At 40.3% G+C, this 13404-nt stretch overlaps 1 protein-coding gene across 3 annotated transcripts in view; it reads left to right on the top strand.

The window, feature by feature from the left end:
* Positions 1-11753, top strand: part of lingo2b (leucine rich repeat and Ig domain containing 2b) — a 34725-nt gene extending 22972 nt beyond the window's left edge. The window contains exons 1-2 of one of the 3 annotated variants that reach the window (XM_037072722.1): positions 6277-7001; positions 8346-11753. In XM_037072722.1, coding sequence (XP_036928617.1) covers positions 8389-10257 — 1869 coding nt within the window. In that variant the 5' untranslated portion in view covers positions 6277-7001; positions 8346-8388 and the 3' untranslated portion in view covers positions 10258-11753. Of the gene's footprint in view, positions 1-6276; positions 7007-8345 lie in introns of those variants that run through there. The other 2 variants (XM_037072721.1, XM_037072720.1) reach the window with 2 other exon arrangements.
* Positions 11754-13404: the final 1651 nt, after the last annotated feature.

The raw sequence follows: 13404 nt of genomic DNA, 5'->3' as shown, positions 1-13404 counted from the left end.
GCAGTTGGATTTCAACTCATTCTGCTGTTTAAATGATACTGTGTTTAACATGCTTTTGAGATTTAATCATCAAAGCTCTTAACCCCACATCAACATGTTATCACCTCATAGTTAGGGGGTCATTTACACATATAGCAGAGCAACATTGGCATCCATTTGTAGTTGTGATTGAATCTACCTGATGTTCACTCTCATTTACACTTTGTACACAATTGTACGATGGCATATGACAATTGAGTAGATATAATTAAAAACCTAAGACAATTCAGTAGTAACCTTGAGCCCAAACCACTAAAAAAATCAGTATAATTAAAATTCTTAGTTGATTTATAGGTGCTATTTGTAAGAAAAGTTCAATAAGCAATTAAGTAATGACGCTCTTGGTTTCCCAAAAGCTTCATTATTTGACGAGTTGGGAGTTTGACTAGAAAATACAAGTTGGAAAACACAATTGCAAATTCCCAAAAGACAATAACATTCTGATCCCCTCCCTCCTTGCTACGTCACCACATTAACACAGAACTGTAATCACCAAACAGCATGGGATCCTGCAATCTGTGCGTTGCCTGAGCAGACTGGACCGCCTTTTTATTGAGTTCTCTGTCCTGATTTGATAAAATGGGCAGGATACCAAAAAACACATTTTCTCTTGTACTGCATGAACAGGGGGAGGAGAGACATGAGTTATTGAACAAACATTATATAACAGTGATTACTGTTGGACTATAGAGCTATTCAAGACTAATTTTAATAATATAAATAATAAAAACTGAAGCACCATTAATTTGCTACTCTTACATTATTTGCCAATGCTCCTCTAATATATTGTGAGTGCATGTGGTTGGAGAGGATATTGAAATGTGGTTATTATTGTTTTTTTAACATTTGTTTGTTTTACAGTGATCCTAATAAGGCAAACATGAATTAATTTCTCTCTGTCCATTTGTAACCTTAACCATTCCGCTGCATGGTTAATATGACAGCATTAGCTTCAGACATGTGCTGTGTTAGAAGTGATGGAGAAATGTTACCAAGTCTGATCAACAGTGACCAGAGAGCTTATTCTTACATTATACAATGTGTAAATTTGCCATCATATCTAGGTAACAATTATTATATTCATTATTCATATCCACAGCATGGACCCTTCTGTTACACAGTGTTTGCACACTTTAGCTTTTACAGCTCAAGGGGCTGTAGCTCAGAGGCACAAGGCCGTCCCTCCCTCTGTTTTTTTTTTATTTTTTTTTTTATTTTTTTGTATTTACTCATTCACTTATTTTGGTTTGTTTTATTTAAATACACATTATTTAACATAAGCACCAAATTCTATCATGTAAATGTGCCAGATTTAGTCATACAGGCTAATTTTCAACTGCAGCCATCTATCAGTATGAGCAAATGGTGACTAAGTATTAACCGGACTTTATCTAAATTCAGAGACTGAAGGGTAAAGAACATGCTTTGTGAGCCCACAACACGGAAGCCATACAACAAGCCACATGGTGGATGGCAGGATGAGGCGTTGATGGCTAAACAAGGCACCGCTTCAGAGGAAACATGGCCAGTGGTGCAGAAAGGAGCTGTTTAATTAGTAGAGTTTGAATGCACAAGCACTTATTAGCCAAGAAGAACATGGTTCAGCTTCTGAAATCCCAACTGAATCCTGAGAACTCTTCTGATATTTTGCACTCTGCAGGGTGGTCAGTGGGTGTGCAGAGTGCCATACTTCCCAGAATAGAAAGTGCATTTGGCTTGTTTGTATTTGTGTTGAATGCACAGTGAATTACTGTATCATCAAGCTGAGCTGGGACTACACTGACAGTACAAAGTATCAGAGTGCAATTCGGTGCTTCTACATTAAATTTTCTCAAAGTCCTGCAGCTCCACTCCTTCTCTTCCGCTACATTCTCTGGATTTTTTATTTGTTTGTCAAACAGCTTGATGATTACAAGATGTGTCCCTCATGTTTTGTTAATTCACTGCATCACGACAAGTTCCTTCATATAACTAGCATACAACTCAATGTAAAACACTGCCAGTGTGTAGTAAAAAAAAAAAAAAAAAGTAATGTTGCACGCATGTTTGTTATTGCATCAACAAGAAGTCATAAAAAGGCCGATGGGTTTAATGGCGTGTCCTTTCAGGTCAATTATCATGCGGGGTGTGTCATGTCATGCGGTCACAGCGCGGCAGTAATTGCCAACATGTGAACTCCCTCATGTGAGATAATTCCATTATTCATGCGACTATTATATATGGAAACAAGTATGGAGGGAACAGTCAGGCAGATGTTTAATATTTCATGGGAAAACAATGGGAAGAGTGATTACCAGATAAGTTTCATGACTCTTGTGATCCAAAGTGACAGATGAGAAATTAAAAGAAATACATGTTTCGTTAAAATGAGAAAACAAGTACAAAATGTGTATTAAACTTGTTGTCGAGGGAGTAAACTGAATTAGACTGACGTTGAGGGAAAATAATAATGGTTTCTTTTCAAATAATAGCAGCCGTGCAAAAGATTTCAAAGCCTCATGTTTGCAAGGCTGTGAGCCAGAAAGGAAGACAAGATTATTACATACAGCAAGCCGAAACAAGCCATACCTTTAATGCTATACCCCTCTAAACACACATATTGAGATAACTGTGCCAATTTCTTTAGTAGCTGGGAAGAAAGTCAATTCCAGATTTTTTTTTTATATTCACAATATTAATGATGTAATAATACAAACTTAGAATTTTTTTTTCCACAACTGAATGAGCAAGCTGTTTTCAGAAAATAAGATCCCCACTACACTGTTTGCAGCTAGAAAGGTGGCAGGGTCCATCAAATATGAACAAAGTGAAACAGACTGAAATGTGTTGTTGTTTAAGGTCAGTTTCTTTACTCAGTTGATTCAGTCATGAAGAGAGTTTCTTTATTTATGGTTTGGCTCAGCGCAAAAATTGCTCAATGAAGATATTTCTATTTCTTCCCCAAAACTACATAATGCACCTTTAAAGTACTTTAGTACAATCCATTGATATAATGGACACCTAAAGTGCAAAAAGAAAAGTGTCTGGCACACATTTCCATCAATAACACAGGTTATGAATTCATAAATAATTTAGTGTCAATCAGTGCTGTAATTCAGAGTAGTTTAAATATTCATCGGAACAGTCCAGTTAAGTCCTTCACAGTCTAAAACGCATTTGCTCTTCTCCAAATGACACATATTTGGAAAGTTGTGTCATAATGAACAGGGATTTAATGGTGCTGACAGATCAGCCCAAAGATTAAAGTCAACACGTGCGCCGAGCATTGCTTGAGCATTACAGATATCTCCTGGAAGAGCTGTAATCAGTTTCTCAAGCTTTACTAAATTAAAATCACATTAGAAATCACAGTTCATTCAGGCGAACAAAGTTTTTTTTTTCATGTAATCTCATAAGCAAGGCATTCCTCAGTTCTTCTTGTTTCTCTGCTTTATCTTATACACTGCCATCTCTATATTTTTCCTCTTCTCTCTTTCACTCTCATTCTCACAGTGACTCATGCATCACCCTACAGCTCCTTTTTCAGCTGTCAGATTTTCCACAGTTTCAGTGACTCTAATCCAATTCAGAACCAAATCCCAAAACGCTCAACCCTGTAGGCTGCCCTTCGCAATGACCCCCTCACCATTTACATTTACCCAGAATTCTTAGGGATCTTGTATGTTTTCACTTCTGCCAGTGACACAGTTGGGCCCAAGAGTTTCTATAAATATGACTGGGCTCTAAGGGACTCAAGTAATGCCCACTAGAGTACTGAATGTTTGCCACCTAGGTCAGCCTGGGTCAGGCTATCAAGAGATATAGATGTACATAGGGAGGCCATTGGGGATATTGAGTCTTATGCCAGTGATGTGCCTTACAGACCTTCAACTCTTTATCTGAATTTGCATTAAACTTTTTACATAATATATACAGTTATTATATTGAAGCCTTATAAAGTCAATATGTGATTTTGGAGTTGTGTTTCCATATAACTTGCAACAAAAAAAGGTACAATAATTACTTTTCTTCTAGCTCTGTTCTGGCTCTTAAGATGCGTTAGTGGTTTGCTTTTTGGTGCTGGGCAGGTAGTTCATAGCGGGTTCATCAGAAATTGTTCACTAAAACAGCTGCCTCCTGTGACTGGAAACAACAACCTGGTCTCAACAATCAGCATACAAATAACATGGCACTTAACGCTTACGAACACCAAAGTCCAATATGGCTTGCTAGTGATACACAAAGCCTTCCTTTTAAATGCCTTCCTTTTAAAGTATTTAGTTTCTGCTCCTAGGGATCTCTCAGTCAAAGCAAAATGAAGGACAAATGAAGTGTAGGAGTTGTTGTATTCTGTCTATGTAACTCAGGCAGGAATATTCACGGACGAGGAAAGGTTTTTAATTTCTAAGCCAAAGTGCAAATTTCTAAGTGCAAAGTGACAGACAACTAAATGAAATGTTACCTTAAGTAAATTTGAGAATTTTCTCCAGGTTTAAACAATGGTTTAAACATTAAGGATAACGTTCAAACACAGCTCAACAAAAATATTTTAGACATTTCAAAGCAGAAGGTTTACATACTATATTTTTAACATCTGTAGAGAGCAGATCCATTATCATTTTTACATGTTATCAAAAATAAACATGCAGAGGAAGGGGTTTGGTTATGTTTAGGAAAAGATTATCAGTTAAATGTCACCTGTGTAAATTCAATAATGCAAGTTTAGACAAGTCAGTGTCTCTTGGGTGAAAGTTTTCTGTTTGTCTGACCAATCTATAAACCCCAGTCACTGCGCTTGAACTGTCTTGCTCTTTAACTCTGACATTGGTTATGCATGGGAGAACCAAAGAGGACTGTCAGAGTAACTTGCTGTTTTCAGTGTGTTGGTTGTTAGTTCGGAGGTTGTTTACATTAATTACACACAAATAACAGAAAGAAGGAAAATGCCTCTCGAAATAGGCATCCACTGGCATGCTCATACCGACAGTCTGCATGTGACGAGTCAGACAGGGACACAGCTATCTGTAGGCTAACACACTGAGCAACGCTTTTCACATTACACTCTTGGTCTTCCTTGATGATATAAAATAATGGTGCAGCTGGAAACGGTCATATAAGTTCAACTTAGATGTGACAGTCTAGTTTAATGAGCTCACATCAATTAAATTATCATTTGAATGTTTCTTGTTACTTGTACATTCATTTGGGGACCACATTTCCCATAGAGCCAGAAGCCTCCAGTTTTTCCTCCTTAACATGTTGGAAGCGATTCTTTACCCCATCTGCCTTTCACTCCCTCCACCATCTGCCATTGCCAGAAAATCTGAAAAGCTTGAGCTTTATTTTGCTGGAAAAGCTGTGTCCTCATCCAAACAAGCTCCTAAACTAGTTTATAAGCTCCAGCTAATTCTGGCCAGGTGCCAAGCAATAAAAAAGAAAATCTGACCTGCAGAAGCCACAATTTCAGTACTGACATCGCTTAGTTCTTTGAATCCTGCCACAGTTTGAAAAAGCGATTTGGTGATGCTAAGATGCGACTCACTTCAGGGATTTTCTGACATTGTAGAGCTGCTTTTTCTTGGATATTTGTTTCCCCATAATTGTATGTTCTTATATAAACCACATTCTGCCATATAAACAGATATCTGAACTATTTTCAGTCACTCTTTGGTGGAAGAAACCCATCTGAAAGGCATCAAAAATCAGTTGCAGGACAGAGGGCTTAGACATGATTGAGACATCACACAGACAACGGGTCATCAGTAGAATCACAGCTACATCATTTTACTTTTTTTATTTTTTAAGGTGCACTTGTACAAGCACTGAATTAGTATTTTCATTCGAGGAGAGTCTTTTACAGTCTTTGAGGAGTCATCTTTATTTTGTCAAAGTCTGCATGGTGAAACCTGGATCTGGACAGATTTTGATTTATGACATTTAATGTAAACATGGCAGATTTTATTGGAGGATCACAGCTTTAAAATACAGAGAATTTTCGTTAAATTGTAATGTATTCATAGTTGAAAATTCTGATTTTTATCCGTTCCCTTTCAGAGAAGCTGAATCTGTTTGTCACTCCAGTGGAAGCAAAAATCAGGTCTGCATCATCTGATGCATGCTTAAATATCTTACGAGGCTGCCGTGTTTTTGTGTGTGAGCCAACGCTCTGAGCGGCTCCGGCTCCCTGACACACCTCTTCAGTAGATCACACCAGACCAGTTCCCCCACTGCAGCAACACACAACTGGACAGTGATTATTAAACAGAGAGACAGCGAGGAAGAGGGGCTGATAGGTAAAGGCAAACTGATGAATGCACAAAAACAGAGATAGGCTTGTGGACGGATAATAAGGTAGACAGACAGAGATAGTCACCAGAGCACCAGATGGATGGGCAACAAGACAGGTTGACAAATAGCGAGGCAGCCAGATTGACAGATTGGAAACACCTTAAACTAGGCTCCGCTATACCGCTGAAATGGGATTTCCAGCAATGTATTCAATTTGTGTGTTCTCTCAACGCAAGGACTAAAGGAATATGAAAAAAATCGGCCTCCTTAATGTATTTCTTCCTTTTCTCATTAATTTGATGGCAGACTAAACAGAGCAGATAGGAGTAAGGGTTTGTAGTTGCCGTGGCAACGGCCTGCTCTTTGTTAAAGGCTACATTCCTGGCATCTGATGTTTCTGCGCTGCGATCAATAAAAACCCCAGCCTGCAGGGACTGATGAACGGACTGGGGCTTTTGCCAGGCCAGACAGGACTGAGGAGAGGGAAGGAGTTCGGTGGAAGACGTGTGAACAGGAAGACGGGGAGATAAAAAACAGTGATAGAAAGAAGAGGGAGCGATGTGGAGATGTGAGCAGTGCAGCTGCTGAGCTGGTGGGGGGGGAGTGTGAGAGGAGTGAGTGCATGTGTGTGTGCTCTCTGGCTCCTTCTGCCTCATCTCCACTATTTTCTGAATGTCACTCACTTCACTATCAAAGTAAGGTATGTTACTGCCTGTGTGCTTATCGTCTGCTTTCCTCTGCAGGATTTCCTTTGCCGTGATTGACAAGAACTCTGTACGCAGTCAAACGCTTTCTTAAAGGCACCATCTCGCCATTTTCTTTTCTCGCGTTATACTTTTCATTCAAATTTTCACCACTGACAGATGTATCACACGTTTTGCACACCTAATTGGCAAAGATAGCCACGGGCAGAATGACGATACTGCTGGTAGGAAGGCAATTATGGTCACCCTCTCTGTCTACTTAGCATCTGTCAATTCAACAACCTGTGGCTGCTTGAAGGGGTTTTTCTCTCCAGGTCTGCGTGAAGACGTATGGCTCTCAGAGAACATAATGTTTTACAGCTCAACTCTGCATCCTTCAACTCATTACTTTGCTGTTATCTTCTCTTCCCGTAGAACTACCCTATAGGTCTGGGAACTGGAGCCACTTTAACTGAGTAAATAAGTAAAATGTGAAATAAATACACAGAAGGAAAGCAAAACTCAATCAAGCAAACCTAAAAAAAAAAAGACGGATTAATTTTGCTCATATAAAAATATATGTATATAGATATACATTTTTATAAAAATCTATAATTGTAATGTTTATTAATTATGCAAGAGATGCACCTGTATAAAAAATGCACAAAGCAGGTTCGTGATGAATATAGAAACACAGTCTATTCAGTCTGAAAGCAAACAATGAGCCAGTGAGATGAGTCACTGTGATGATTACTTATTAACCATTATTAAGTTTACATTCATCCCACTGGGTTTATGCACCTGGCAGACACGGCTGCAAACTCTGTGGATTCACTTATAGAAGCAAACACAAGCTGCCATTTCATTTCATATTGGGTTTGTATTTTAATTTTGAACGCTTGCCACTTAGTCCATTCAGCACCCCACCCACTCAAACACAGACACATACATACACACCATTATCACTGATGTAAAACACAGAGTCACACACATGCAGCAGCAACAAATCCACATGGGCATTTAGCCATGCTGCACTTTAACAAGGGTAATTTCTCACCGTTGGGCTGAGACATCCTCGTGAAACATCCCCAGTTAGCCTGCAACCTTTTGTGCTAACACAGTGATGAACAATTACATCTCTCTGCAGCTGGCATTTCTCTCTCCATGCTTTAAGTTTAATTCCATCTTTGCAAGGAAAGGAGACAGTTCATTAAGGGAGAAAAGACTTGGCAGTTTTAGGAGACATGAAGTGTAAAAGGTTGAAAAATGTGAGGTGGGGGGCAAAGAAGTGCAAATTGAGCTGAGTTGAGTCCAGAGTGTTCTAACCTTTCTTCTTCCATGTATTGTGTCTTGCAGGGCTTGTTCGTGATGGTGCTCTGTATGGAAAAGAAGCTGTGCCATGATAGAGGGCAACGTGGGTAAAAGAGACATGCGACACCCAGCCCTGCACCACTGCCACCTCTTCGTGGGCGGGGCCTTGCTGCTTCTCCTGGTCAGCCCGGCTCTAGGCTGCCCCGCCCGATGTGAGTGCTCTGCCCAAAGCAAGTCCGTCAGTTGCCACCGCAAGCGCCTGCCGACCATCCCTGAAGGCATCCCCATTGAGACACGCGTCCTGGACCTCAGCAAGAACAAGCTACGCATCATCACACCAGACAACTTCTCCTCATTCCTGCAGCTGGAGGACCTGGACCTTAGCGACAACCTCATCAGTGTGGTTGAGCCAGGCTCATTTCGTTCTCAGCTTGCTCTGCGCTCACTCAACATTCGCAGCAACTTGCTTCAGCTGGTTCCTGCCGGCGTGCTGTCAGGCCTTTCCAATCTCACCCGCCTTGACCTCAGCCACAACCGACTGGTGGTTCTCCTGGATCATGCCTTTCAAGATCTGCGCAAATTGTCATCCCTGGAGGTGGGTGATAATGAGCTGGTTTTCATCTCACAGCGGGCCTTTACAGGATTACTTGGACTCCAAAGTCTAACCCTGGAACGTTCCAATCTGACTGTGGTCCCGACTGATGCTCTGGGACATCTGCACAGCCTGGTTGAACTGCACATGCGCTACTTGAGCATTGGTTTCTTAAAGCCATTCTCCTTTAAGAGGTTATCGCGTCTTCGCAGACTAGATATTGATTACTGGCCCTGGCTGGACACACTGCCTCCCCACTCATTGCATGGCCTCAACCTCACAACGTTGTTCATAACCAACACTAACCTGTCTGTGTTCCCAGGTGCAGCATTGCGCAATCTGCTCTACCTCACACATCTCAACTTGTCCTACTGCCGCATCCAACACATCCATCAGGGAGAGCTGGGTCAACTCCCACACCTGGTGGAGCTCCGCCTCCAAGGGGCTCATCTAGTTTCTATTGAGCCTTTTGCATTTGTAGGCCTCAAATCCTTGCAACTCCTGGATGTGTCACACAACCGTCTGGACTCTCTGGAGAGGGGAGTGTTTGCCTCACCAGACAGCCTCCAGAGGCTCTGTCTGGGTGGAAACCCATTAGTGTGCGACTGCAGATTGCTTTGGCTGCTCAGTAGCCACAAGCCACCTTCTTTGCAGGTTGTGGATGACCAGCCAGAGTGCAGCGCCCCTGAACACCTCTTGGGGAAAACTCTCCGTGACCTCAAGGAACCACTGGTTTCAAGGTACATGACCTGCACCAAACCAAGGATTGGACCCAACACTACCCAGCTGCTAATGGCTGATGAGGGTCAGCCTGCCCACCTGAGCTGCATGGCAGAGGGAGCTCCTCGGCCCTCAGTGGTCTGGATTACACCCCACAGACGCTACATCACAGCCAAGAGCAGTGGTAGGGTTGAAGTCCAACCAGACGGTACCCTGGAGATCAAGGCAGCAGAGCTGCATGACAGTGGGGTTTACTTGTGTATTGCCAGTAACCCTGCTGGCAATGCCAGTCTGTCAGCCTCTTTAGCTGTAAAGAGCCTGGGCATTGGGGACAGATCACACTATATCAACAGGAGCACAAACTATCTGACAGACTCTAACAGCACATGGGGGAATGGGACAGTACTGTACAACATGACAGTCCCTATAGACATTAAGACTATCATCATATCTACAGCCATGGGCTGCCTGTCCTTCTTGGGTGTGGTCATCTTCTGCTTCCTGCTTCTGTTTGCCTGGAGCCGAGGAAAAGGGCGCCACAAGAGCAACTTTGATATTGAGTATGTCCCTCGCAAATCCAACGGGGCATCAGCAGAGGCAACAGAAAGCAGTGGCCCACGACGGGTCAACATGAAAATGATTTGAAAATGATGCAGACTGATTCATACGATAGCAAGGTCGAAACAGCAAAATGCCCACATATCAGCAGAATTATTTTTTTTTTCTATGACACAGTGGATTTGTGACAAATGAAAGTGATGTACTAATATAGTGGGTGTCAATATGACAGTGATCTAGTGAAAAAGTGGGCATGTGAATATAAAAGTGAAACTGTGGACGTGTTCATATGAAATAATGTTCTCATATAGTACATTGAGTATAATACTATAACCAACATATCAATATGGGAGTGATGTAGTGATGCACTAGGCATGTGTTTCAGTGGTGATGTGATGAGTAATGGTGTTGTTGGTTCACCGTGACAACAAGGTGACAGAGGGCGCCACCGGGAGTGACAGGGGACATCTTCGTATGGCAGTAGCGCCATCATCACTGCAACATGTCAGGACTAAATTGTCTAATACCCATATTAGCTGCAGTGTGAAAGGTGTGTTCATGTGTGCGTGTGTGCGTGTATGTGTGAGTGCATCAGTGTGTGCATGTTGCATTCGTGCATTTCTTTGTGCATGTGCACGCATTGCCTTTCTTGTTGGATGGAACAACTAAAACGAATTATAGGGTCCAAAGCATTTTTCCAGGCCTTTGTTCTTGTTTGGTCATTGTAATGACAGTATTGTCACTGTTGAGTAAAACAGAGAATTATCTATGTTTGTATGCAAAATCACAGTTATTATATTCAAGAGAAATGCTGCATACATTTTGACGTGGGTCCTCCTTGGAATGACTCCAACATTATATGGGGATTTTTCTAACCTCAAGGATATGTTAAACACACAGTAGTTACAATGTGAAGTCTGAGCTTTGTCTTAGAGTTCACTTTCTAGCAACACTTCTCCTGAGAAATAGCAGTGGTCAGTATTGTTATTACTCTGGAAAAGCTTTTAGCTATAGAAATGGCATGTTAAACTTATTTTATAACATAATAAATCATGTGCAGACATTCCTGCCAGACAAATCCTGTGACATAAATGAGTCGGTGGCCAGACTCAGTGGCAAAGATTTAATGGCCAGTGTCCTCTTTGGGCTGCGACAAATCTGAGATTCAAAGTTTTTTGGGTTGAATTTCCCCCTCTCTCATTTTTCTTTGAGCACATAAATTCAAGCTAGCGTGTCCGGATTCCTCCCTGGAGCATTGGGTATTTATTAGATGGCAATTTGAAAGTTGTAGTGGAATCTTGTAATGTTTTGTTATTTTTCTTTTTTTTTTTTTTTGGGTTTGTTTGGTTTTTTTTGTTGTTGTTGTTTTTTTGTTTTTTGTTTTTTGCTTCAAATGTTTTAAATGTTTAGGAAAAAAAACAGTAAACCAATTAAGGGCAATTCTTTGTAATGCAGGGACTTGGGTGTTAACTTGTGTGATCCTGTTGTGATAAAATGTTCAAGGTTGTAAAATTGTTTTCATATGGCAAATTTATGGGTATATTTTCAAAAGGAAATAAATCTTAATCATACATGAAATTGGAGTTACAGTGGTTAAAAGGTGTATTTACTGCCTTTACAGATGTAAACATTTCTTTTGAAATCTTTTCCTATGAATTATTTTGTCTAATTATGTTATAATTATAAAAATCTAACTCTAAGATGTTCCTGTAAACATCTCATATTTTTCTGTCACACATTATTGTATTACAGTATTGACTTTATCCAACTTTTTTTTTTTTACTATTTATAAGTCATATAGTAAACATTGTGTTGTAACTCAAACATTGGTACAAACATTCATAGTTGATAGTTTATGAATCATTATTTATCAATGATAATAAAATACATTTTCAGTGATTTTAATTGTATTAATGAAATATTGTGAAAGACAATAATAAAGACCCCAGGAAGAGTGGCTTCTGTGTCAATACAGGAGCTAATGGGGATCTTAATAAGCAAACAAACAATACCCAAAGAAGACGTTTGACTTGGGTAAATAATGTCCCCCTCACAGTGAATGTTGGTTCCTTACCAGTTTAAAATGTGAATTTGTCAAAAATGACCTCATGTCTCTAACATGACATTCTCCTCAGCATCACCTGTACTTTGTGTGTAGTGCTATTTAGCAAATATTAGCATGTTTAGGGTTAAGGCTAAGGGGAAAACACACTATAAACTAAGATGGTGGAAATACCAAATTACACCTCGAACCATCAGTATGCTAACGTTGTCATTGTGAACCTAGTCACTACCTGTTGTAATTAGCCATCTTGGACAGTTGGTGCTGCAACACCTTGAACAAACCACACATAAAAATAGGTAAATCAATAATATTTGTTAATTGTTAAGTTGATTTATGATTATATTTGATAACAAGGATGGTGTGTGGTTGTCATAGCAAAGCATTTTTTTTAGTATTCAAAGGAGCTTTATTGACATGGAAATCATTAACATTTAGTCGAAAAGCCAAAGCATAGAAGTACAATTTCTCTAAAATTACCGAAATTCCCTGAACCACATAACAAGGAACAAGTGGTGTAAAGAGTAGAAAAGTACAAATAACATCAATATGAACATTGTAAAATATGCCATGCTATGAAAATAATCATTAGCAGATTTAAGCACTTGACAAATTTGGGGTGTTAATAAAGTTGAGTGTGTGGTTTGTCCAAGTGGTCTTGGAAATATTTTTGTTAATAGAGCCTACCACACTAGCAGCTTACCTTTACCCGGGTAAGCTGCTAGTGTGGTAGGCTCTATTAACAAAAATATGTCCTTACTTTAACCCAAGCCTTTCCTGCTTGTTTTTCACACAAATCACATAGTGTACATCCTCTAGTTTGGACTTGGCACATCTTCTCACGCAGTTACAAAGACACAGCAGTGCTGACAAATTCTGTATTGCATAATATGCATGCTGCTAGAGATGACACACCCTGGCTGTGATTGTGCACCACACATCCATGTGGTCCGGATGGTAATGGGAAAACTGTGTCTCCGTGCAGCTTTTTGCAATATACTGATATACTGATACACTGATCAGAAAACATAAAAACTGGGACACATGAAGGAAAAACATCAGAATTGGGACACTTTGAGCTGCAGCAAGTATGTAGCCTATATAGCTGGTAAGCAAGCAAAACACACTACATCTCATCACCTGATTCCAAGTCAAGGAGAAAACCTGTGTGG

Source organism: Acanthopagrus latus, chromosome 16 (assembly GCF_904848185.1).
Source record: "Acanthopagrus latus isolate v.2019 chromosome 16, fAcaLat1.1, whole genome shotgun sequence".
Taxonomy (NCBI): Eukaryota; Metazoa; Chordata; class Actinopteri; order Spariformes; family Sparidae; genus Acanthopagrus; species Acanthopagrus latus.
Note: the sequence above shows the minus strand (reverse complement) of the source record. Positions and strands in the feature narration are given on the sequence as shown.